This window comes from Petaurus breviceps, unplaced genomic scaffold (genome assembly GCF_028583685.1).
Source record: "Petaurus breviceps papuanus isolate PSGF00001 unplaced genomic scaffold, PetGlider_PUasm1.0 139, whole genome shotgun sequence".
In the NCBI taxonomy this organism is placed as follows: Eukaryota; Metazoa; Chordata; class Mammalia; order Diprotodontia; family Petauridae; genus Petaurus; species Petaurus breviceps.
In genome coordinates, this window is record NW_027185697.1 from 12589807 (window position 1) to 12616300 (window position 26494).

Below are 26494 nucleotides of genomic sequence, written 5' to 3' on the forward strand. Positions count from 1 at the left end.
TATTCACTGCCCCACCTAGGCGCCCCTACTTCATCTTTATTACAAGGAAGTTTAAGTAAAAGGGACTGAAAGTGAAAAATTGTAGCCTGATTTGATAACCAACAAAGTTATGGAAAGTGAGAAGACATCATGACTATATGACTATCCACCTTTCAGGGTGGGTCTAGGGGGGGGGGGGTGTATAGTTTGTGTTTGTGTGTGTGTAATTAAAAGCTTACATATTGCTATTTGGCATTATCATTGTAAAGTGCCTGACACAAGGACTGGCGTATGTTAGACATAACATTATTATCATCTCTCTAATTTAAGGTAATTGTTCCGCACCTGGTAACTTTGAAAAGGGTTTTAAATGCCCAAAGTAATTAAATCAATAATTTCTGGATTACTGTATTTCTAAATTGTATTCTAAAATGTGAGGTAGAAATGGTGTTAAAGCAATTTTTAAAACTGGATTTTGTTGCATATGAATTGGCTTTTTTTCTAAAGGATGTGATAAAATTTGATGATTTGAAACTGCTATATTTGGTTATAAACATAATGCTACTGATGTTTGCTATAATAGCAGATTTTCCATTTGAAATATTGATGATTATGAAAATGTATACAGTGGTTTGGGGTGATAGTTTCCACGTATTGGTGATGAAATGAATCATTCTCTGTGCAAGGGGGTTTGGAAATGCATTCACCTAAATTGATAACGGATTGTTTAAAAAGCAATTTCTATTAAGAATTGTACTGTCAGGGGCAGCTAGGTGGCACAGTGAATAGAGCACCAGCAGCCATGTGACTTTGGGTAAGTCATTTAACCCCAATTGCCCTCCAAAAAGCAAAAAAAAAAAAAAAAAAAAAAAAAAGAATTGTACTGTTAAAGAAAAATGATGAATGGGTTAGGAAACTATTAAGTGATTCTATTTGACCACGTGCTATAATTTAAGAAATCATAAACTTCTAAGTTTTGTCTTTATTTAAAAGGAAGTTTCAGTTACAATTGTTTTGCTACCACGTATGACATATAAGATTGTTAACTAAGACTCGTATGATCTCCTCTTGTAATTTTTGTCAATTACTCACAACAAGAGGCATTGTGACCAGAAAATCTGGGAATTCTGTGGTATTTGGGAACCAATAATATCAGGATAAATTATAAACTTTTTTAAGAGAAGGGGAAATACTTTTAGAAGAAATGTTTTGCAAAATCTTTTGTATGATTTTTAGAAAGTCTACTAAATTTCCATTTGCAAGTGAATGTGTTGTAATGACTTAATACCGAAGTGAACCTACTGTGAATTTTCTGAGTTTTGGGGGTAAGATTCAAATATTTGGGGAATTCAAGTGGACTGCAAACAGTGCTGGGGTTTTTCTATTTATTTCAGATCAGATTAAGAAAAGAGCTCTTTACCTTTCCCCACTAGGCTGGAAAGCCTGGAAGCCTTTACCTAAACTGAAGGAGGTTAAAAGGTAGCACGACTCAGGATTGGGTAAACTTGCTTTTAAGTTGTAGCCTCTATGTAAAATGTATCCAACAAAAGTGAAGTCAGCTGTATCAAATTTGTAAACCTTTGCATATGGAGTTCCTAAACAAGGAACTTGGTTAGTTGAGACCTTGCAAATGATCTCAAGTGATTGGCTTTTAGGACAAATTTAAAATTTAAGATGTGAGTCCTCGTCAAGCTTTAATTAACAAGACTTGCCATCTGATGTAAAAGCTTCTGGGACTATAACAAATTGTGATCTAAGTTCAATAACCTACCATCTGGGGGAGATGCCATTAGGACACATAGAGAACGTGACCGTTATAGTTGAAGGTTCCTCAGGAAAAAAGCTAAAAGGATAATCCTGGCTTCAGCCTGGGATGGGATCCTTCTGGCTCAGTTTCCCCAATTGTGTTCCTTTGCAAAGGAATGTTTTTCACCTGACTATTCCTGAGTCTGGCTATAAAGTGGATGTGAAAGCGCGTGTGGATACTTTTTCTAATCAGGTCCTCGATTTTCATTTTTATGGCAGGCTTCTGTAATCAAAGCAAGTAGTCAGTGAAAAATGTAAGTATAATTCAAGTATGTGAAACCTTGATGTTTTCAATCTGAATGGGTAGTCATAGTCATGTGAAAGAATAAAATCCCTGGAATAGAATATTCTTTCTGAATGTTATGGGAATAATTAGATAAAGGGAAAAAAACATCCCACAGACTAAGACTGGGATACATTTAAAGTTCAAAATGATGTAAGAATAATTAGGCATTAGTACAATTGACTGAATTATTGAAAATAAATCAGAGGTATCTTCAGTTTGGGGGAAAGAATTTCAATGCAATTTTTTTAGAGGGAGGTAACTTGTGGAACACTTTTGAACTTTCTTTGCCTCGACCCTGCCACATCTGAAAATCAAACCATACTCAACTCCAGGAGAGTTTCTCTATTTTTGAAAATAGCTTGTATGTTAGGGATTGTTTGTCTTTAAATGTTTGACGGTGTTCACCTATTTCCTGGGTCCGTGTGGTGGTTAATTTCTCCCTTGGAAATGGATTGATTGAGATGACCTATTTGTCAATTTTTAAATTCCTGAAGACCAATAAGAGGGCAATGGGCAGTCACATAATGGGCAAAAGCAGATTGCAAACGATTACAAACTGAATTAGGAAGAAGACACATTAAAGATACCATCGTATGAGCACAAGAGTTGTGCAGATCACATGAGTAGAACAAGGAAGGACAACGGGAATGATGACCAGACCATGCTCTGCTTCAGGGATTTCCCCAAGATGTCAAATGAAAGCAAGGCAGGCTGCTGCATATTGGGTGGATTCTCTATTGCAAACTCATGGAAAGATATGAATAAGATCTCCCTCCTCTGTTCTACCCAGACCTCCCTGGTTTCCTTTCAATCCCTAATAAAATCCCATCTTCTAACAAGTCTTCCCCATCCCCTCTTAATTCCAGTGCGTTCCCCCTGTTGATGATTTCCAGTTTATTCTGACTATATCTTATTTGTACATATCTGTTTGTTTGTTGCCTCTGCCATTAGATTGTAAGCTCCTTGAGGGCAAGGCCTGTCTTTTGCCTCCTTCTGTATCTATAGCACTTAGTACAGTGGCTTATACATAGTAGGCACTTAATACATGTTTACTGACTGACCGACAAGAGTCCCACTAGGGTCCATAGGCAAGGATGAGTCATGATGTGATCTTCTGTATAGACCCAATCGAGGATATTTTTGTAAATATCCATCTACATTCTCTTTTGAAATCTCAGTTTTGTTACAAAAAGCTGTACATAAATAGTCTCTGGTCACCTTCTTTATTTGTGCTATGATCATTGTGGTTTCCCCTTTTTTATTTTGGTTATCTGGTTTTCCTTTCTCTTTTGGATTAAATATCTCAATGGCATAAAATTTCATTAGGCTTTTTTAATGCCACTTCTTTGTGCCAGCTATTAGTGAAATTTTTTCTTTTATTTCAATTTAATTGATGCATTCTCTTATTCTGAAGATTTCTTGTGGTCTCTTGTTTTGTATATTATTACTTTGTTCACTGTCTCATTTCTTTAACTACAAATAACTAATTTCCTCTTTTGTATCAACATAAGCATTTGGGGATATGAATTTGCATTCATGTACTGCTTTGGCAGCAACTCATGATCATCTTTAATGTACTTTGTTTTTGTTTCTATAATATGCTCTTTCACCCAAGCATTATTCAGTAAGTCTTGTTCTAGCATTCTCAGAGGATTAGATCATCTAATCATATTTTTTCTTGTTGACTAGGATTACATTATGATCCTTAAATATAGTTTCAAATAATTTCTAACACATCTGAACCATATTTATGATTTACTTGTGCTCTGGAACACAATTTTTGTGAATGTTCTATGTATGTTTGGGAGGAAAAAAGTACTTTTGGGTTTTTCTATTCAATTCTCTCTATACAACTACTAAATTAGTCTCTTCAAAAATCTACCCAAATCCAAAATTTTTTTGTCTTATCTTTCTGTTTTATCACAGGTGTTCACAACCCCACCCTCACTCATGAACAGATTGTAAAAGATCTGTGAACTTGTTTTTTTGGATAGTGAAATCTATTAAACTTTAATAGTTTCTTAGTTATTAGGTCATCAGGATAACAATTGTTTAATATTGCCCTTTTCCAATTGTCAGCGACACCAGTGAGTATAATGCCCCTATTTATCTTTTTTAAAAATCTGGACCTGTGATGCCTTCCACATATTTGATGGGTTCAGTGAGTTGGACGTGGGGTCTACCCAACTGGTGCCCCATGAATTCTGCTGACTTGCAAACTCTACTTCCTTTTCACTATTTCTGGTGATTTTCCTTTCATGACTCCCTGAAAACCAGTGTTCAAATTCTTTTCTTCTTCCCCAGTTTTCAAAAGTGCAATTAATTAGACATTAGTTAAATCTAGAAAAACAGAAGCAATCCAGAAGAATTCAAGCAAGACAGTGAGTGAGTGAGGGGAGACCAGGCCCCATGAGGATTGTTTGAACACAGGGTGTTCATTCTGGGGAAGAGAAAACTTGGAGGAAGAAAACAATGACCATTGTGAAGTATCTGAGGGATTGTTGCCCCAGACTTGTTTTTATTCCCAGAGGGCAGAAGTAGGAGCTGTAAGTAGAAGATACAGAAGCAAAGTATGATTTGGCTTCCTGAAAATCAGTAATGTGGGGTGGCTAGGTGGCACAGTGAATAGAGCACCATCCCTGAAGTCAGGAAGACCTGAGTTCAAATCTGGCCACAGACATTTAACCCTTATTAGCCGTGTGACCCTGGGCACATCACTTAACCCCAGTTGCCCTGCTTTCCACCTTCCAAAAGGGAAAAAAAATGAAAAAAAAAAAGAATCAGCAATGCCCAAAAGAGGAATGAGCTGCCTCAGCAGGGAGGGGCGGCTGCCTCAGTGGAAGCTTTCCAGCAGCCTGGTAAATCTTAACTTCTTTGTAGCACTTGACACTGTCATCAGTACTCTCCCCCGGAGATGATCTCACTTCTCCAGGTATTTCATCTCTCCTGGCCCTCTTCCTGCCTGTAGGATTGTTCCTTTTTGGTCTCTATTGCGGGATCATCATCCAGGCCCCTCCTTCTTTATGTAGATGTATTACAGGACTCTATAAAATTAAAAGACTCTTGCTCCTTGGAAGGAAAGCTATGGCAAATCTGGACAGCACATTAAAAAGCAGAGACTTCGCCTTGCTGACCAAGGTCTGTAGAGTCAAAGTGATGGTTTTTCCAGTAGCGATGTATGGCTAGGAGAATTGGACAGCTGAACACTGCTGAATAGACACTTTCAATTTGTGGTGCTGGAAAAGACTTTTCAGAGTCCCTTGGATAGCAAGGAGGTCAAATCAGTCACTACTTAAAGAAATTAATTAACTGGAAGGTCAAATACTGAAGCTGAAACTTAAATACTTCGGCCACATAATGAGAAAATGGAACTCATTGAAAAAGCCCCTGATCTTGGGAAAGATTGAAGGCAAGAGGAGAAGGGGCAGCAGAGGATGAGATGGATAGTGTCATGCACCGACTTTGAGAGATAGTGAAGGATAGAAGGATCTGGTTGGCTTTATGCACACAATTCTCAAATCAATGTGTCTAATCTTTGTCTCTCTTCTGAGCTCCATCTACTATCACCAACTGCCTTCAGTCAAATTCGGTCAAAGAGCCACATTTGAGTACCTAGAGGGCAACATGTGGCCTTGAGGCCTTGGGTTCCCCACCACTGGCTGAACTCTCCATAGCCAATCAGTTGCCAAATTTCTATCTCCACAATTCAATACAATGAATACAACCCTTTTCCCATATGCCCTTTTCTTTTCCCTCACCCAGTCTCCTGCCTTGTTCAGACCTTCTCATTCAGGTTAATGTGATCAAACGGTCCTTCCTGGCTCTAGTCTCTCCTCTCTGCAACCTAGCCCTTCACACAGTTGCCAAATTATATTCCTAAAACTCAGTTCTAGGGGGCAGCTAGGTGGCACAGTGAATAAAGCACCAGCCCTAGAGTCAGGAGGACCTGAGTTCAAATCCAGCCTCAGACACTTAACACTTAATAGCTGAGTGACCTTGGGCAAGTCACTTAACCTCAATTACCCTGCCCTCCTCCCTCCAAAAAAAAAGGAAAAAAAAATCTCAGTTCTCACATCACTCTTCCACTCAAGAAGATATAGATACTCCCTGTCATCTCTAAAATAAAGCACAGGCTCCTCTGTTTGGCACCTACAGCCCTTTCCAGCCTAACTCCAATTTGCATTCTCAAACTGATTTTCCATTAGCCTGCTACTCCCACCCTACATTTCCAGCCAAACCAGCCAGCTTGCTGTCCTTTGTATGCCACCTTACACATCCTGCTTCTGTGACTCTGAACACTGTATTCCTTAAGTCTCAAATGCAACTCCTCCTCCCCTATGCTTCTTAGAAATTGTACCTTACTTTAAGACTCATCTCAAGTGCTACCTATTATGTGAGGCCTTTCCAGGGTCAGTGGTCTTCTCCAAAGCTGAAATTATATTGCATATATTTTGTGTTCATTTAAGAAAGGCAGCATGGGGGCAGCTAGGTGAGCACCAGCCCTGGAGTCAGGAGGACCTGAGTTCAAATCCGACCTCAGATACTTAACACTTACCAGCCATGTGACCTTGGGCAAGTCACTTAACGCCAATTGCCCTCCAAAAAGCAAAAACAAAACAAAAAAAACAAACAAACAAACAAGAAAGGCAGCATGGCATAGTCATTGGAAAGCCAACCTCAGTCAAGAAGACCTGAGCTCGAATGTTGCCTCTGACACACACCAGCTGTGTGACCCTGGGGAAGTCACTTAATGTCTCAGCACCCTTGGCAACTCTCCAAACCACAGATGTAGTACATGTTGTCGTTGGCAATGGCAGGCTGGGTCTCAAGAAGAAGACTACTGTTTTCCTTCAGGGGTTTAGAGTGAACCCTAAAAAGCTACAAAAGTACCTCTTTCAGTACTCAGGGCTCACAAGCCCCCATCAGTGTGATTCTTCCTGTGCTTATCAGTTGATAACAGTTCTCCATACTTAGTTTTTAGAAACTGGTGTTACTTAAGGCAAACTCAAATAGAAGCCACTAAGACATACATAAACATCCCTTTGACTACATATTCACTTAGAAAACTGCATATTAACATTAATTCTTCCCACTGTATTTTTTTTTTTTTTGCTTTTTGTAGGGCAACTGGGGTTAAGTGACTTGCCCAAGGTCACAAGGCTATTTTGTGTGTGTGTTAAGTGTCTGAAGCTGGATTTGAACTCAGCTCCTCCTGACTCCAGGGCTGGTGCTCTATTCACTGAGCCACCCAGCTGCCCAGAGTGCTCCTTATTTCTATGACCTCATAGGTCCCCTCCACACCCCATAGTTTAGATTCATTTCTCTGTGTTCACATTGTCCTCCTCATTTGGATTCTGAGCTCCTTGAAGATGGATGTTTCGGTCTGTTTGGTATGGCTTTTCTTTCTCTCCCTAGCATTGAGCAGTTACCTGACTTGCTGAATTGTAGTGAATGGCCAGGGTCAGGGAGCTCCTTGGACTCAGTCCACTTTGTCTCCAATGCTTCCAAATATTCTTAGTAATAATAGCTAGCATTTATAGTGTCTGCTATGTTCCAGGCACTGTGCTGAGTGCTTTAGAAATACTATTTCATTTGATTCTCACAACAGTCTTATGGTGTAGGAGCATTTTACAGATGAGGAAACTGAGGCAAACAGGGGTTAAGTGATTGCTCAGGCTCTAATTTGAACTCAGATCTTCCTGATTCTAGGCCCAGCACTCTGCCTAATGCTTTACCCACTGCCCCACCTATGGTTTAAATCTATGACCTTTGACTCTGAAGACTGGGCTCAAATCTGGACTCTTCCACATACTCCTATGTGACCTTAAGTCAAGTCATTTTATCTCTCTGAGCCCCAGTTTCCTGATCTGTGAAGGGGGGGGGGGGGCGGCTGGAGGGGAAAAAGACAGCCCCTAAGGTCCCTTCCTGCCCCAGATCTGTGATCCTGCAACCAGTATCTAGGGCTCCCTGGATGGGATAGAGAAAAAAGCCTTTCCTCTGGGGAGGGCAGTAGCCCACAGGCACTCTTCTTAAAAGCCCAAGCAAGTGAGTAATTCAGGGGCACCTCAGATGTGGTCTAAGGTTTCTTTTACAAGCCTATTCATCCCTTCGAACCTGCTCCCACAAGGGTAGGGAGATGCTCTCCAGTCTCATCTTAACAGGTCCGGTGCAGGTCTTGTGTTATTGGGGAGGAAGCCAGAAAGCTCTATTTAACCCCCCTGAAGGAAGAACAGGGTAGCTTCCGAGCTTTTCCCCAAAAGTCACAACCATACACAGCCTGTTTAATTAGTGACAGTAAATCTGTTCTCTCTTCCTGGCCTTTCCTCTCCCCTTCCAAGAATCCCAGGCAAAGTAGCCGAGTCTCCACCTTGGAGCTCCTTTAGACAGCCTCTCTACAATCTGGGCTCTCCCGCTTTCTCCTTTATCCTCATCAAGCCTCAAGTTCAGCTCAGGAGAATCTTGGTGCTTAAATGCTTTTTTCTTCGGGAAGTCTGTTTTCTCCTTTACTCTTTGAGGGAAATCTCAGCTGCTCACCCCTCAGGGAGCTGGCAAAATGCTGAAAGCTCAGAAATGCCTGCAAATGTGCGCTTATTGATGAAGTCCCAGGGTGCAGTTCTGAAAACCTCCCTCTCTTCGGGAGGAAACCAGCACATCCACACACCATCCACATCCTCCTCTTCCCTGGGTTCAAACCGGGCAGGAGATAACTGAGTAGAGGTCAGTCTATTCCTGTTTCCATTCCCTTGGTTAACAGCTACCAAAGGGTTTGGATGGATATCAGCCCCCACACCACTTCGAAGTATCATTCCTAGGCAAGGAATTGGGGGGGAGGGGAAGGGGGTGCACAGAGGTCCTTTGAGTGGGAGGTGCTAACTAAGGGGTTTCAAGCAGGCTGGGGTGGGCAGTGGACTGCCGCCAGCTCCCTTCGGCCACCCTCCCTGCTGTCGATGCCCTTTGTCCCCACCGCAGAGGCCACTTTTGAGATACCTCTCTAGGAAACTAGGTGACTAATCGGTTTTCTGTTCGGTGTGCTGGTTCAAGATGATGACTTAGCATTCTCCACCACCACCTCCCACTCCCCTTTTTAGCTTCTGGCAGCAAATCTGCCCACCCCTAAACATAGCTCCTCCTCAGGCCGCCCCTCCCAAGCTAAAGCGCCACCCCCACACACACTCACACTGCCGGGGATCCCAGGAAAGGGACCACCCAGGGAAGGGAAAGGAAGGCCAGAGGGAGGAACAGGGCTCGGACCCGGAGTCACATTGTCAGGGCTGCACGCTTAATCCAGGGCTTGGACGGGGGCCCTGAAGGGCACTGGGCAGGTCAATACATCCCGAGGCATTGAGAGCCTGGTGCCGGCCAAGGCTAGCGCCAGTGACATAAGGCTGCAGTCCCGAGACCGCGAGTCAGCCAGCCCCTAACGCGCCGGGTCTGGCTCCCGCTGGAAGAGAGAGTTCAAAGATAGCTACATAGTAGCAAAGACATCCGCCTGCAGGATTTGAACTTGTCACCTTCGGGTCCTGGGCACTGCAGCCTAGGGAGAACCCCCTTCGGACCCACCAATCCCTTCTTCCAATCATATCCCGCCCCGGTCCCGCTCCAACCAATCAAAGGGAGGCTCGGGAGTTTGGCTGTGGGCGGAGCCAGCCTCCAGAGAGCGACAGAAGCAGCGGCCAATAGAAAGCCAGAGAACGAGTGTCCGCCCACCGTGCCACCCAATGGCCGAGAGGCGGCGGCGGCTGCGGTCTCCCGAGCTGCAGCTGCCGGTGCCGGTGGCCGCGGGGGAGACCCAGGCGCTGGGGGGGTAAGACGCGAGCTCGCCACTGGCCCCTTCCCCGCCTGCCCGTCCCATACCGTCCCCTCCCTTGCTCGGCAGCACGAGCCGCCGTGGGCCTCACCTGCTGGAAGCGGGGCTTGCCCAGCTGGAAAGGAGGGGTATCCGCCGAGGCGGCTTCCGCCGCTGCTGCTGCCGCCGCAGTCTCCGCCATGGCCACTAATGCCCGCAATTCCCGGCCCTTTTAAAATGTCCCTCCTCGGCCCCCGCCGCTGCTACCTCTCCCCATTGGCTACAGCCAGCCGCAGCGTCAGGGCGGCGTGGTGGGTTGTGGGCAATGTAGTTTGTGTTCCCTGCGCCCCTTCCTGCGCTCGTGGGAAGAGACCATAGAGTGGGGAGTCAAGAGAAGCCAGAGTGTCTCCCACAGAGCATGGGGCTGGTGCTTTGCACCAGCGGCCATCTTGGTATGGGTAGCCAAGTGTAGTTATCAACACCTTGGCAGGGTGTGCCAGAGGACTCTGAGACAGATGGCCACACAGGCTAGATTTTATTGCAAAAGCAAAGACCAGCCCATCAACTCCTTTGATGCCCCCAAAACTTTGATTTTCTCTTATGACCTCCTATAAGGTCAATGCCATCTCCAGCCATTGCTACTAAGACATCATGGGGCTAACTCCCAGGCAAGGGTGGGTATGTGGGTGAGGGGTGTGTGAGACCCCCCAGACACTTAATAGGCACTTACTACGTGGCCAAAACCTCCCTGCCCTCAAGGAACTCCCGATCTAATGGTGGCGTCCAAGGAACAGAGTTAAGCCCAGAGACAGCTGCCCTTGAAAAGGAGTTCAAGCTGTTCCTAGGACAGCTGGTCAGCCTCTAGACCAGGGGTGCAGCTTCGAGGCCACATGTGGTCCTCTAGGGTGGCCCTTTGAAACCACACTTCACAGAACAAATCCCCTTAATTCTGTAATTCTCTTCTGTAAAACTTGGACTCAAGTCAAAAGGCTGCACCCAGAATCTAGACCAAGGGTTCTAAACCAGGGAATAGTCAGCTAGGATCCGAGTCAGGAAGACCCCAGTTCAAATCCTGCCTCAAGCACTCTCTGTGTGACCTCAGGAAAGTCGATTAAGTTTGCCTCTGTTCCACCTGTAAAATGGGGGATAGCAGCTACCTCCCAGAAACTGTTGTGAGGATCAAGTGAAAACATGTAAAAAGCATCTGGTTCCTGTGCCAGGTGCTGCTAGCTAGGATAATGATGAAATTGGGGGGGGGGGGGAATGCACATTGATCTTCATTAGCCTTTGACTTCATTTATAATTTCATGTCTTTTATTTTTTTTTTAACTTAAAAAACATCCTTCTGAGCAGGGGCCCATGACCAAAAAAAGCTTCAGAACCTCTGGTCCAGACTGCATCCTGGGGCACTCCTTTCCAGAAAACAGCCTGGTCCTGTGACTCTCCTGTTTCTGTGTGTGCCTGAGACAGGTGAGTGCTTCTTAGCCAATGGAGCAGAGCTGGGCCTGAGGCAAAGGCGCAGAGGTGCCCCCCAGCTCTGCAGTGTTATCTGTGTGACAAGCTCTCTGGGCCCCATCTTCATCTGAAAAGTTTAGGAGGGTCTCTGAGTCTGTGTATGAGAGTGCCTGCACGAGGAGTGTCTGTGCTGTCACGGGCTCCCGCCTGTGCCGCCTGAGGATCAGTCAACATGGAAGACAGCGGACCCCAGACTTCCCCACCCCTTATGCCACACTCTCCTTTGGAGTCTGTAATCCAGTAGAGGCAGCAGGGGGCACCAGAGTGCTGGCCCAAGGACAAATCCAGCCCCAGACACTTACTAGCTGGGTTACTCTGGAAAAGTCACTTACCTTTTGTGTGCCTCAGTTTCCTCACCTGTAAAACAGGGATCGTAAGAGCACCTCCCTCCCAGAGCTGTTGTGAGGATCAGATGAAGTCATTTTAAAGCGCCTGGCATAGTGCCCGGCATATAGCACTGCACGTTAGCTATTAGTATTACCCCATCCATAAAAGCAGCTACATAATTCAAACTAAAAATTAAGACATGTGCATTGGCTGACAGGGGCCTCACTCAAAATCAGAATCTGTGAGTCCTGCACCGAGACAAATCAAAGAGGAATCCTGGGGTGTCTGCCAATGGCAAGGCCCAGGATGAAACCAACCCAAAGGGGCAGTGTGGTCTGACAGTCTGGAAACCAGGAAAATGGGTTCCTGCCCTGCTTCCCACACTCACTCGGGGTGTGAGCCTCAGCAAACTTCTTACCCCTGCCTGACAGCCCCCCAACTGCCTTGGTCTCCTCGTGTGTAAAATGAGACTAACCACCTCTGCACCCCCTACACCTTGAATGGCTGGTGCGAGCAAAGCTGATGGGAACCTTCAAGCTTTATCCCATCCTGGGCAGCCCCCAGAGACAGCACAGGCTGGTCACTTTTCTCCCCTATGGCCTCTCGTAACCACCCCACCCCCAACCCAGTAACTGGACGGAGCCAGCTCCATCGTAGATGAATCCAATTTTTATTCTTTGTAAAGTGCTTAAAACGCAAAGAACAAGCTCTTCCGAAACATGAATTGCAACAAGGAAGACAAAACAGTGAAGCAAAATAACGTCCACCCTCCTCTCCCTCTCCTGAGGCCTCTGTGACTAGGGCCAGGGGCAAAAAGAACATCTAAAACTTGGGGCTCAATGCAGAAACTGGTGGCTTGGCCGTAGCCTGGCAAGGCTGGGTCCTTTTCTCCTTGGCTCTGCCCCAAGAAGGAGCCTTCCCTCCCCCTCCCCCTCCCCCTCCTGGATGTCTGCAGGCTCAGGGCTCTGAATGACTCAGATGGGGCTTTCAAGAGAGGCTGAGAGAGGGGGGAGGGCACTGCTTTATACCTCCAGGGACTCATCCCTACATGGAGACAGTCCCCCCAAATCACACACACACACATAAACACGTTTATCCTCTCCAATGACACAGCCCTCCAAAGGCAGACTCAAGACCTTCTGAGAGGCCTTCCCCACCCACCTCAGCCTGCCATGACAAAAAGGGCCCCAGGCTCTCACCCTGATACATCCATCCAGAGGATCAGATGAAAGGTGGTAGGAGGGCTGAGGTCAGACCCCAGGGGCTGCCAGGCCAAGGGAGGTCAGCCGGGGAACATGGGACACAGGACGAATGCTTCCTTTTTAAAGTGCAACAAAGCCCAGTTAACTAAGGCAGCTGGGTGGGGGGGGGGGTGCAAGAATAGCAGCTTGGCTGGCTGACTGGCAAGGGGTGGGGGGCAGCTGAGATCTTTCCTCCCCCGAGTGCAGCATCCCAGTGCCTCCAATGAAACAGTTTGGCCAGGAGAGGAGGAGGAAGGCAGGGCAGGCCAGCAGTAACTGGGGGGGGGAGAGAAGGGGGGAACCCAGCTCAGAATGAGACTTGAGGACACTGAGCTGCTTATTAATTCATGGAGTGAAGTGGAAAATGGGGGATGGTGTCAAACATTACTATCCCCTGCCCCCATTCTGGTTTCCTGGGCCTGAGAACTCACTCACAGAGCTGGCCAGCCATCCATGGATTGCCCCCCCATGCTCCCTATTCTGCCCCTCCCATTTTCTCACACTCAGTGCAAGGTTGGGGAGGTGAGCCAGAGGTGCCCAGACCATGCAGGCAGATGGCCAGGCCAGGGGTGGCCAGAAGGCTCTACCCCCTCTTCTCTTCAGCAGGGAGGAGTGGGGTGCTGGGTAGAAAAAGCCCATCATGGAAAGGGAGGCGGGGCAGGTGGACCTCTGTCCAGACCCCAGCCTGGGGCCCCTCCCCACAAGGCACATTTTACATTTTAATGATTTTTTCTAAGTACAAACCCCGCTGGGCTGCAGAGTTTTGGCATCTGAACGGGTAAGCAGAGAACAGAGAAGCTTTTAAACATTAAAACCCAAATAGATCCAGGAAGAACCCCAGGGACAGGAAGCCTGGAACCAGATAAAGACCTGGGGGGGGGAGGGGATAACTCTCTAGGGGAAACAACAGAACCCAAATCTGCCCCCTCAATAAAACAAGCCAAAGACCCAGGGCACACCTACCATCCACAGCCCCAACTTCGCCTCCCCCCAAACTCAATGCAGGGCCTCACACTCACTCACACACACACACTGCGGGGACAGGGACACACAGCCCCCTGCTGATGGATGAGCCGGCTGGCTGTCAGGCTCACATTTTGGCAGCTTGTTTCCCAGGAGGTAACACTGGCAGTAACATGAGGGCAGGGGAGTGGGAGAAGGGTAGCTCCAGCTGGGGTGGGGGGGTAGGAACAACTGGGTTCAGACAGGGACAAGGAATATCACTACCTCCCAGGTAGCAAGCCCCCCCCCCCCAAACCCCCCTGTGCTGTCCCTGGAGCAGGCCTCCCCCCATCCCAGACCTGTCCCTGGCAGCAGGAGGAGCTCTGAGGGGGGCAGAATTAGGGTCCCTTTGGGGCCCTGGCTCCTCCTCTGCCAGGAAAGACCCAGACTCCCCTACAAGGCCCTGCAATTCCACCGTTTGCGTGTGCGTGTGTGTGGGTGTGTGTTTATGGAGCCCTCGGGGAGGGGACGAGGCAGGGGGCTACTTGGGGGTCCGGGGCCCCGGCGGGATCTGCAGCAGCGTCGGGGACGTCTCCATGATGCGCACCAGCAGCTGGTCAATGTAGCTCTCCAGCTCATGCACATGCTCGTCACGGCGGCTCAGCTCCCGCTCGCGCTGCAGGAGCAGGCCAATGAGCTCGTCGTGGGTCAGGTGGTAGTACTTGGCCGACTGGTCCGGCTGCGCGGGGTCCTGGTGATGGGTGGAGCCGAGGACTCAGTGATGGTGCCAGGTCCTCTCCTTCCACCCTCCCCACAGGCGCCAAGTGGACAGACAGAATGGTCCCCGGCCTCAGAGAGTTTCTGTTCTGAGGGGACCCATCTGAGCAATGACTAAAATGGGGGACAGCAGGGACTGCAGCAGGGAGAGGGGGAGCTACAGCAGCCACAAACAGGGCAGGCAGACACCGTCCATGGTATGTAGGCCACAGACACCACACTCAGCCAGCACCTGGCATCAGACATGAGGGCCTGCCGGCAGAGGCTCTGTGTGCCCCTCAGCCCCAGCACAGAGCCAGTGGCTCTGAGAATGAGATCAGGGGGACCAAAGAGAAAGACGCCCCCAGCTTGATGCTGAGACTCCATTACTGGTCCAGGAGCTCCCAGCCAGGAGGAGGAGGCTGCCAGGCAGGGTCAGGGCAGGATTGGGGCCTGAGGCGCCCCCCCCCCCCCAAGGAGGTTCCCTCCTAGCCCAACCTGCTCACCTTCAGCTTCATCTTGGACTCTGCTGTCTGGTCAACCTGGGGGGCCACAGGTGGAATGCTCCCTGAAGTGACCGTCTTAAGCTTCTCCAACCCACTGGTCAGGGCTGAGCTCAGGCTGGAGCGAGGTGGCTTCTTGTCTACAGCCCCCTCTGGGGGGGCTGAGCTGAGGGGCTTCACAGGGTGGGGGCTGGGGAGACAAGTGGAGAACTGTCAGACAGTAGCCTTGATGGGATGAATTCCAAAGGCTCTCTGATCCCCTCCATACCTGAATCAGAATCCTCATGATAACATTCAGTCCTAGCCCAAAGCCCACCCCAGAGGGCCCCTTCTTCCTCACACTTAGCCTAAAGGCTGCTTCTTGGCAATGGGCACCCAGGCTCCGGATTTTACCTTCTGGGGCCAAACACACTCCACAGGACAGGGCTGCAGATACCTCAGGCAGGCCGTCCCATCCCCCAAGCCTTCTCTTTTCCAGACTAGACATATCCAATGCCCTGTACTCATTCTCCTAAGGCCCTTGAGGGCCCTGCTCAGGACACCCTCCTGAACTCTCTCCTTCCTCAAGGCAATCACAGCAGAAGTAATGACATTATCCATGGTAGGAGGAGGCAGCCAGGTTTTAAAATTGTTCTGGGATAATGCAAATAAAACATTCTTGGGGCAGGAAGACTTTTGGAAATACAATCACGGAATGTCAGAAGGGACCTCAGGGACATTTAACCAAATGTTTAAAACAACAACTAAGTTAAATTCAGCAAACATTTACTAGGAAGCTTCAATTGTGTGCAGACTACCTGGAATAAGAGACGGTTCTGCCAGGCTTGTGTTTTGTGGCAGTCGCCACAGTGGGTGTTTTGACCCCATGAAGACAGACTGAGCTGATTCCCCCACCTTTAACCAGCACTCTGAGTTAAGCTGGGGATTTGGGGCCATGCGCATGTTTCATTACTTCATTTTTATCTGTGGTTCTTAACAGATACTATTCTAAGGATAAATGCACAAGATGTAACTTGTAAACAGCACACTTCGGTGACTGTCAGAGATATTGCACTGTTGTTGGTGTGGGAAAAGCAAGCACTAAAGGATCAAAGCCCTCGATGAGGTGGGACTGGGAAAACACGGTCCAAAATGAAAAAAAAAATATTGTTCTGTTCCATCCTCAGGAAATGAGCCAAGAGGGTCCTGATGACTGGAAGACATGTTACTAGTTCTGTTAGAGTCCTATGACACAAGCTTTTAAAGCCAAAAGGACGATGAGAAAATAAGTTTTCAGAACAAGTTGCTATGAAGAAAAAAACACTTGTCATGGGCTAGATTCTACATAAAGACTCATATACTAAAGCCTGGAAATGGGTCATTTTTACTGATGAACCTCATTTTTTCATTCAAAGCTCTACACCTAAACAATAGTCCAACAGCAGTCCAAGAGAGCTTCTAAACTCTGAGGGACATTCGCTGTAAGAATCCACCCCACTTCCCTGCAAGCAAGAGCTTGGGGAAGGTTTTCTTGTTTTTGCTTCCAGTGAGCCCCTGTGGTTTGGTGATGAAGAATTCAGGGCTATGGATCAGACTCTTGTGAACTCAATGCCAAATCAGGTTTGTTTTTTAAAGAAGTGATTGACAAAGAGATACAATGCATAACAAAAATAAAATAAAGATGTAAAAAGTTGCATGTTTTACTACAAAAGTCAATAATTGAAACATTTTACTTTGTGACCAGGATATCCCCTCTTCTCTTGTCTGGCTCTGCCTCACCCTGATCCACACCTTCAGCACCTCACACCCAGATTATCCCAGCAGTGCTAGGGAGCAGCCCAGCCCCAGGTCTCTCCCCACTCAGCCACCAGATCCAAACATGTGGCCCTTCAGAACCTGTGCCTCTCTCACACACCTTTCTAAGACTCTTTCCCCTAGACCAGCCTGCCCCACATTGTCGACAACCTCTTTGCTGTTCCCATCTGCTGACGAGGCATTTTCACTGGTTGTCCCCCCTCTTCTTTTCTTCCTGGCTTCCTTCAAGTCCCCGCTAAAATTCCACGAGGAAGCTTCTTCCAAGCCCTCTTAGTGCTAGGGTCTTCCCTCAGTTGCTTGTCTATACCCTGCCTTACAGGGCTGTTTGCATGTTGCCTCCCAACAAGACTGGAAATTCCTTGAGGGGGGGGGACTTTTGTTTCCTAAGCGCTTAGCGGAGTACCCAGCAAATGTTTGTCTAGTGGACTTCTTAGCTGTGTCCAATGCTCTGTTCCCCCATTTGGAGTCTTCTTGGCAAAGACACTGGAACGGCTTGCCATTTCCTTTTCCAGCTCATTTTACAGACAAGGAAACTGAGGCAATGAAGGTTAAGTGACCTGCCCAAAGTCACACAGCTATTAAGTGTCAGGATTAGAGCTCAGGAAGATGAGTCTTCCTGACTCCAGGCCAAGTGTTCTATCCACTGTGCAAAAAATAGCAGGCAATTAATAATTGCTGGCTGCCTAACAAATCCAATCCAAAAAGGCAGCCTCATATGCCAGACAGAGAACAAGACTTCCTGGGTCCACGTTCCCCGCCTGACATAAACTGGCCGTCTGACTAAGCAAACCACTTACCCCCTCCATGCTCCAAAGCAAGTCCTTGTCTCCAAACTTGTGGTAGGCAGCCAAAGCAGACCGCAGGGGGAAATGTCCACCTCTAACTAGCTTCATTTTAAAAAAAGAGGGAAAACGGATTGATGCACTAAGTGTGAGAGCCAGCAAGTCAACGGATGAGCCGCACTACGGATACCACGGATGCCACGGAGATGACCAACAACGGAAGCGGGGGAAGAGCGCCAAGAGAAGAAGCAAGAATGAAAGCAGACGCAGACGCACTGAGCTCAGGATGAGCAATCGACCTCCAAGGCCTCAGAAAGGACAGAGATGGCATGGAGGACACGGGACTGAAAGTCTGGGCCCTGAGGAGGCTTGTGGGCTGATCCTCGCCAGCCCCAAAGAGGCGAGAGCAGCTCAGCTCTGAGCTGGGGCCTCCAAGGCTGCCACAGTGCACAGTCAGGAAGACTCCAGTGCTGACCAGCTGGGTGACCCTGGGCAAGTCACTTCACCCTGTTTGCCTCGGATTCCTCATCTGTAAGATGAGCTGGAGAAGGAATGCCAAGACAACCCCAAATGGGGTCACAGAGTCAGACACAATCAAACAACAATAAAAGGTCCTTCCTGGGCTGAAGGCCCCGGGGCGCATTCCCAAAGAAGACTGACATCTGTACTAAAGGAGAACAAGGGCAGGCTGGGCCAGGCACCACAGCGGGCCGTGGCAGTCCCAGGAACAAGGGTAACTAACTAACTCTAGGGCTCAATGCCCCCCCCGAAGGAACAACAAAACCTGCAGTCCTCGATGCTACAGTCACCCCCCCAGCACAGCCTCCCGTCCATGCCGTTCCCTCCCTCCTCCACAAAATGGGGGCTTGGCATCTGCCCCAGTTAGCTGGCAGGGCGGGGTATGTATCAGGTGAAATGCTTGGCCCCTATTCCAGGCCCTCCCACCCTCAAGGGGCTTATGTTCTCCCAGGGTGGGTGGGTGGGACAGAAGAGTCAACAGAAAACACAAGAGGAAGAAATGAAAGCTCCAAGGAATCATGGGGAGGTGGGGGGGAGGTACCAAGGGCTTGGCTCATCACCATTCTAGAGATGAGGAAATGGAAGCCTGGGGAACTTGCTCAAGGCCTTAGCTGATATTTGTGAGACATAAGAGGCCAGCCCAGGTGTGGCCACTCTGAAGCCAGGGCTCTTCCCACCAGACCACCCTGCCTGCCCAAGAAACCAGATAGACACACACACACACACACACACTTTCATACTTTTCAGGTACTTCTGAGTACATGTAAAAATGATTCCATTTTAATTTCACTGAAAAAACTGGTGACAGTCTTACTTATCCAAAAATGTGGCCAAGGACAGTGACCGTATTCTGATTCCATACGCTTTTCTGTATTTTTTCAAGGCAGCATGACCCAGTGGATAAAGAACCTGCCTCAATGTTCACAAGAGTTGGCAGGTTCAAGTATTATCTCCGCTAAGTTGTGGCTGCCTAATTCCCAGAGGTAGGTTGGGGGGGGGACGGTCGCTGGAGAAAAAAAAAAGCATGGCAGGAGACACCTTTAAGGTTAATCTGAAATATTAACATTTTCTTTGTCATCATCTTCACTCTAGACAATCAACAAACAATAAAGCATCTGCAGATTTCCAATTTCTGACTATAAACGTTCATGCCCTATGTAAACATAACCCTGGGCAAGTCAGGCAAGTCCCTTCACCCTGTTTGCCTCAGTTTCCTCATCTGCAAAATGAGCTGGAGAAGGAAACAGCAAACCTATCCAGGATCTCTGCCAAGAAAACCCCAAACGGGGTCACAGAGAGTCAGATACGACGGACACAGTGAGGGCCTTGGGCTGAGGAAGAACGCCATCCCAGTGTTCTAGACACTGCACAGGGGGAGGGAGGCAACTCCTTGAGGTTCCTGGCCCCATCCATACTAGACTGACAGCACCAGGGAATGCTGCCAATATGGCCTCCTAGATCTGAGGTTCTTGTTTTTAAATGGCGTGAACTCAGCTATAAAAGCCAGCTCCTGGGCTCCCCAGGAGACTCCAGACACAAGGGAAATGGGCTTTCCTGCTCGGATGTGGCCAGTGAGGTGGATTCAGGAGGGGCTGAAGAAGCCATTAATGGTCCAACAGAAGGGGGGCAGCCTCCAGGGGCTCGGCTCCTGCGTGGTCCTGGGCTGGTGAAGATGTTTATCAATGACGATAATGACCTATGGCCTACAGCCAGTTTATCTAATCTGCAGAGGACATTAAGATCCAAAAAGCTCCCCAACACACCACAACACTGGGCTGAATCTAATGGAGAGAAAGGTAAAGTCTTACATGGGTTCAAATACACCAGGACCAGATAGCAGCTTGTCTGAAAAACACGGGCTTTTACAGGCTAAGGGCCGATCTGGGGCAGCAGCTGTAAAAGTTCGGACAAGCCCAGGCATGACTTGGGCCACCTCTGAAGGACACAGACCCTGTCTTAGAAGGGACACTGATAAACTTCAGAGCACCCAGAGGAAGGCACCCCAGGATCTCGAGGGATCTCAAAATGACTGGCCCAGAGAAGACCTGGGGGCATCTGAAGGGCCCTCGGGCAGAAGAGTAACTACTGAATTCTGACCGGCCTCTGAGGACAGAGTTAGGAGCAAACAGCAGAATCTGCCCTTGGAGACATGCAGGTTCCCTGTCAGGAAAACAGCAGTAATAACTGGCATTTATGGGATGTTTTAAGGTTTGCAAAGTGCTCGTTTGAGCCCCACACCAGCCCTGAAAAGCGGGGGCTGCTATTACCACCCCCATTTTACAGACGGGGAAACTGAGACTGAGAGGCCAGGAAGCGTCCGAGGCTGGACTGGAGCTTCACAAAGACTCCCTCTACCAGGGCCCTCTGTGAGGGACAGGCTCCCAGCCCCACTGGCAGGAGAACCACCAACTGAAAATAAGCCGAGGTCCAAACGGCGCAGAGGCACCACCCAGTGGCAGTTGCCAAAACTGCAGCCACAGCAGGAGAAGCTGAGGGGGTTGAGGAGAAAGGTTTTGGAAGAATGGAAGCCTGGAGTTCGAATTCTGACTGCCACTTACTCTCCGTGTGACCCTGGACAAGTCTTTTCCCTTCTCTAAGTCTCCTTTTCTTCCTCGGTAAAATGAGGGCATTAGGCCAAACACTCCCTAAATTCTATGACTTGAACAGACTGCACAATCAGAAGACTATCAGTGCAATGGAAGGAAGTGGGATTGTCCAGGGTTTGTCTCCAATGAGGCTTTGCCAGTGGCTGCCCATCCAGGAATAACTAGAAACCCCTCTGAGGCTGGGGGCCCTCCCTCCCTCTGCTGCCCCCAACCCTCGGAACTCTCCTGCTTTCTGTCCCTTATCAAGTTCCTCGTTAAAGGTCTTTCTTTGTGTCGCTGGCAAGACACTCACTAAAAGCTTACTTGACCAACTTGCTGATTTATATCACCTAGGGCAGCTAGAAGGCGCCACAGAGCTCAGAAAGACCTGCCTCTAATTCCCCCTCAGACTCTTCCCAGCTGTCTGACCCTGGACAAATCACTTCCCCCGGTTGCCTCCATTTCCTCGTCTATAAAACTGGCTGGAGAAGGAAATGGCAAACCCCTCCAGCATCTCTCCCAGGAAAACCCCAAATGGGGTCATGACAAGTCAGACACGCGTGAAAAACTCAACGGAGCAGGAGCAAGCTAGACTTGGGAGCCCTCTGGGTCCTGTGACTTTCCCATGACATACTACTGGCAAAGCTGGGAGTGACTGAAAGCTGACAGGGATCCTGGGCGTGGTGCTGTCCAGGCGTTCATTTTACGGGGCTGACCGGACGTGGCCGACCAGACATGGCCAACGTGCCACCCCCACCCCCATCAACAGCTCCTTCGGATGCCACCTCTGCTCCACAGCCAGATCCAGAAGCTGCTGCAGCCTCCATCCTCTGCCTTCAAAGTGAGGATAAACACCACAGGATGGTGTTTAAGGCCCCTCCCAGGCATCATTACTGACTCCATTTTGCAGCCAAGGAGAGGAAGGCTCTGAGAGATCAGATCACCTAGCTACCAAGGGCCTGAGGCCAGATGGGACCCCAGGCCCAAGGAAGGAAAACATCAGAATGGGCGGCTTTATCCATTCTTCTGTTTTCACTTCTCTAGTTGAGAAGGAAGATTCTATGTCTCAGGGGAAGGGTGCTGGAAGAGGGAGAGAGAAAGCCTGGCTCTCTGTACTTTTCCACCTGCCTGCTCAGGCTGGAGTGGAGCCCCTCTGATGGGTAAGTTCCTCTTGGGAACCTCCAGTTTCAGGAAGGACCCCCACCAGCCATGCTGACCTCTATCAGGGCTCAGCCCCTGACTCTCCAGCCCATCTCAAATTGCCTTCCTCAACCCCTTGGCCTTGTTTACTGGTTTACTTTTGTGCCCAATGTGGTTACAGTGGCCACAGCTGGTCCAAAAGTGGCAATCATCACAGTGCACCAGTCTCTCACTTCATCCACCTCATCTATCTACCTCTAACTCACAAACCTCCATGGAATCCCTCCTCTGACCTCCAGGATCGGTTCCACTGCCTGGACTCCTGCTGCCTTTCCAGTCTTCATCACGCACACTCCATCTACCAGCTCTTGCCTCCTCAATGGCTGGTCCCCATGCCTGGAATGCTCTCCCTCCTCAGCTAAGAGGCAGGAAGCCTCTCCCCACTCCCCAATCCCTCTACAATTTACACACAGCTGTTTACGTGTTATCTCCTCTCTGGACTGTGAGCTCCCTGAAGGCAGACACACACCGCTTTTCACTTTCCTCGAATCGCCAACACTTAATATAGTGCCTGAGACACAATAAACGTCTCACTGGCTGACTATCTCCTCTCCTGCAGAGTTAGCACATGGACTAAAGAAAATGTTGCATGTCAGTCAGTCAGTCAACATTTCTGAAGCTCCTGCTCTGGACCAGGAACTCGGCTAAGTACTGGGGACACAACAAAAGGGGAAAAAGTCTGTTCCCAAGGAGCTCAGGGTCTAACGGACAAACAAGATGCAGATGAGGTAACGTAGGAGTCACCCTGGCAGGAGGGAGGGAGGGCTCCACAAAAAACAAGTGAACAGATTCTTCTTTTCCGTCCTGGTCTAGACCCCTGCCTTCCCTGGCGTGTTCGAAGGCCCATGTGCAGATCAGGGGGAGGTCTGGGGTCCTAAGAAGGTGGCTCAGGGCCCCCAAGTCACTCATTACATCCACCCGAGGCACAGCTTCCTGACTGTAATGTCTGCTCCCCTCCCAGCACACTGTGATTCCTCTAATATGGATGTGAGATGTGATTAGTCAGACACCCCAATGAAAAGAACCCTAAAGATAATTCAGCCAAACAGACTCTCTTCCCCCAGATGAAGACGGCCGTTACTGGGGTAATCCCCACACCTGGCCCAGATGGGCCCCCAGAACCCTGCCAGGGCCACAAGAATGAGGAAGGCCCTGGCAGAAGAGCAGGAAGGATGGAGAAACCCACCTCTGAACATCCCTTCTCCCCCTGACGGGTCCCGCCCTCAGCTTCTGCATCAGTGAAGAGGGTGGATGAGCTTCCTTCCCTCCTTGGGGCTGCTGGTAGAGAACTACATGGCCAACCTTAAAGTTCACCACAGATACAAGGGCTCCCTCCCATTTCTGAGAGCCCACGTGGAGGCTCAGAAAGGGGTTTCAGAAGTCATTCCAGCCTGCCCCCAGCCACTCCCAAGCCGTGCGGCCCGACCTCTTCCCCCTGCAGCCCTCTGGTCCCCTTGGCCCCCGACCAGCCCCCCACCTTTTCTTTGCCCTGGCTGTGTTTCTTGGGTCTTCCCCCAGAGGAGCATAAGCTCCCTGAAGGCAGGGCTGCCCGGTGTGCCTATATCTGCATGAACAGTGCCTGGCACGTGCATGAGCTGAATGAAAGCCTTTTCTTGCATCCCTTTGTACAGGTGAAGACACTGGGGGGAGAGAGGCATAAGGATTCACAGAAAGACAGAGCCCACTCCACCAAGGAAAAAGAAGTCGGGTGGAACAGCATCGCCATCTATTGGGCTCTCCCAGGACTGCTCCTCAAGATCTAAAAGGCAGCCATTGCCTGGTTCTGGGGACTACAGGCACCCCTCGGAGCCCGCCTGGGCTACTGCCCTGGGATATCTGTGCCCCGCGGTATCTGTGCTGTCGATCTGCTGAAGGCCACAAGCTGCCCTCTCTTGACGATCCCAAGTGAATGACGCCCTGTCCCTCCAGCATCCTTCCCCTGCCTGGAGGCCCGGCCCAGACAGGGATCAGACTCCTCACCTGGGCTACCTGCTCTGGATTTCAGCCCATCCCCCTCCAGTCCACACCTCCTCTCCTCTAGGTGCCCCCCTCGGCCTGCTCTGAGCAGGGCTCTGTCCTGACACACCCAGATGACCCCCATCCAGCCCAGCCCCCTCAATTTATACAGGCCCAGACAATGCAGGGCATCTGTCTAGGAGGAGACCCATCCCCCCTGCCCCTCACCTGGCAGCAGACTGGCTTGAAGGCTCCTCAGCTGGTCGTGTCTCCAGGGGCAGAAGCGCAAGCAGGGTGGCAGGGGTCTCGATGCCCCACTGCGGGTTCGAGGAGCCCTCGATGGGCGAGGGGAACTCGAAGGGGCCTCGGGTTGCGGGGAAGTCCACCAGGGCCGGGGTGGAGAAGGATAAGGGCCGGCTTCCATGCAGAGAGAGGGATTCTTGGCCAGGCTTCCTGCTCACATTAGTGGCTGGGCATGGAGAAGGGAGAGGGGGAGGGAGGGGAGGAGCAGGGGGGGGATCCTGAGGGGCCACAAGTTCTAGGCTGGGAGATTCTGAAGGAACTTCATCCCCGGCAGAAAGCGAGGCTGGGAGGATGGTGGAGGCTGGGCTCCCCTCAGGTAAGGAGGAGCTCAAGGTGCCATTATCATCATCATCATCAGAACCCCAGAAAGGATCTTTCTCCAAATCAGCAGTCATCAGGGGACCAGGGGATTCAGATTTATCTTGGAGGGTCCCTGACATGCCAAGGAATCGAGACTCTGCTTCCTGAACTGCCCAGAAATGCTGGCCCTGGCCAGCTGTGTTCTCTGACGCAAGTGTGGGGGAAGGAATCTCCAGGACAGCTGGTGGAGACCTGGGCTCAGGGACCAGGGGAACTGCGTCCCAGCAGCTGACAGAGCCCCCCTGAGAAGCACGTTGGTCTGGACTGTCTACAGAGGGGCAGATCTCGAGCTCTTCCAGACCCAGTATGCCGCCCTCCATCTTATCCTGGTGGCCAAGAGTGGGCAGGTCTGGAAAAGTATCTTCGAAATGTAGTTCTGTCCCTTCTCTGCTCAGCTCCCCTGGGCTCATTTCTTTCTCTTCATTCTGGGAATTCATGGGTGTGAAAAGGCGTGGTGGCTTGGGTGGGGGTGTTCTAGGCTCTGGTGTAGGGGACCTCTCCTCTTTGTCAGGGGGTAGTGAGAAAACGTCTTTGCCCATGTCTCCAGGAGAGTCTGGATGTGGCCCTGGGGATCCTGGCTCCTGAAGAGCCGGTGGTTCGTCCAGAGCCCCCCAAAGGCTCTCTTCTTGCTCCCAGCTTCTCTTTGGGATGGGAGGGGGGCTCTTAGACATAGGAGGGATGTTTGCCACCTCTGATGCCCAGAGATCAGTAACCACATTCAACTCTTGGAAAAACTGGCTCCCCCCACCCCCAGGCTCTTCTTCAGGCTCCTTGGCTGCTCGGGCGCTAGGTGCTCTCTCCTGCTCAATGCTCACTCTTCTTAGGGCACTGGGACAAGCTGCCTGGGTGGCTGCTGGGTCTTGGTCTGCTTTCTGAGGCTGGGAGAGGGTCAATCCCTCTTCTGGCTCCTGGCTCAGTGAGGGCCACTTGGTTGACAAGGAGGGGCTGGGTCCTTGAAACACAGGGGACTCCCAGCTAGCAGAAGTCACACTCCAGTCAAGACTCGGGGGTTCGGCAACCTCCAGTGCCGATGCTGAGCTTCGTCCCCCTCCCCCGGGGTCTTCTTGAGACTCTGCTGTCTCCACATCATTGCTGGTCCGGGGCACTCCTAAGGCCCCCATCTCTGCAGCTGGGGCTGAGAGTCCATGCCCAGCGTCAGGGGGCAGCCTGCTGGCGGCAAAGGCGTTGAACGTGTCGTCCCACTCTGGCAGGGAGGGCGCAGTGGGGGCCGCTACCAGTGAGCCACTGGGGAGAGAGCGAGCAGGTGAAGCATACTTTAACGCTTTGTCCGCCACGAGCTCCTCAAAGAAGGGGTTGCTCTGCAGGGAGGGGAGGAATGGGTTGGTAGATCCCAGACATCTGGGGGAGGGGGCAGGGAGGGAGGCAAAGGCGGTTGCGGCAGCAGCGGATGCAAAGAGGTTAGTGCTTAGCATGCGAGCAGAGGCAGCAGCGGGAACAGGAACAGGGGGGGAGCAAGGGAGGCTGCCCGGAGGAGGCGGCACAGGCACATCTGGGCCAGGTTCTACCTGAGGAGACACGTCCAGGCTGTGGAAGGAGACAAAACCACGGGCCTCCTGGTTAATGTCTGGTCCTGCTGCAGACCCACCCATACCAATGAGCGTGCGCACACGTCTGCACACACTCACACTCAGCATGCACACACGTGCACCACTCACAGGCACATGCACACACATGCAAACACGCACACACACTTAGGTACACTACAAGGTTAGGGCTGTGGGGAGCAGAGTGTAGACCTAAATGTGTCCCAAACCCCTCCAGAACCCAGGGCCCAGAGCAAACAACCCGGCTCAACAGTCAAGGCAGGTCAGGCCAGGAGAGAAGCCCCCTTAA

At 50.0% G+C, this 26494-nt stretch overlaps 2 protein-coding genes and 1 long non-coding RNA gene across 5 annotated transcripts in view; 1 reads left to right on the forward strand and 2 right to left on the reverse strand.

Annotated features, from left to right (window-relative positions):
• Positions 1-10477, reverse strand: part of SFXN5 (sideroflexin 5) — a 224289-nt gene extending 213812 nt beyond the window's left edge. The window contains exon 1 of the mRNA XM_069066620.1: positions 9970-10477. Within this exon, the coding sequence (XP_068922721.1) occupies positions 9970-10059 (90 nt within the window). The 5' untranslated portion in view covers positions 10060-10477. The remainder of the gene's footprint in view (positions 1-9969) is intronic.
• On the forward strand, positions 9759-16812 carry LOC138145043 (uncharacterized). Its single transcript, XR_011164088.1, has 3 exons — positions 9759-9875; positions 11211-11327; positions 16308-16812. It is a non-coding gene; the product is annotated as an uncharacterized lncRNA (long non-coding RNA).
• RAB11FIP5 (RAB11 family interacting protein 5) overlaps positions 12353-26494 on the reverse strand; it is a 56518-nt gene continuing 42376 nt past the window's right edge. For 2 of the 3 annotated variants that reach the window (XM_069066599.1, XM_069066598.1), the window contains 3 exons: positions 24206-25885; positions 15145-15331; positions 12353-14633 (listed from right to left, as the gene is read on the reverse strand). In XM_069066599.1, coding sequence (XP_068922700.1) covers positions 14424-14633; positions 15145-15331; positions 24206-25885 — 2077 coding nt within the window. In that variant the 3' untranslated portion in view covers positions 12353-14423. The remainder of the gene's footprint in view (positions 14634-15144; positions 15332-24205; positions 25886-26494) is intronic. The other variant, XM_069066605.1, reaches the window with a different exon arrangement.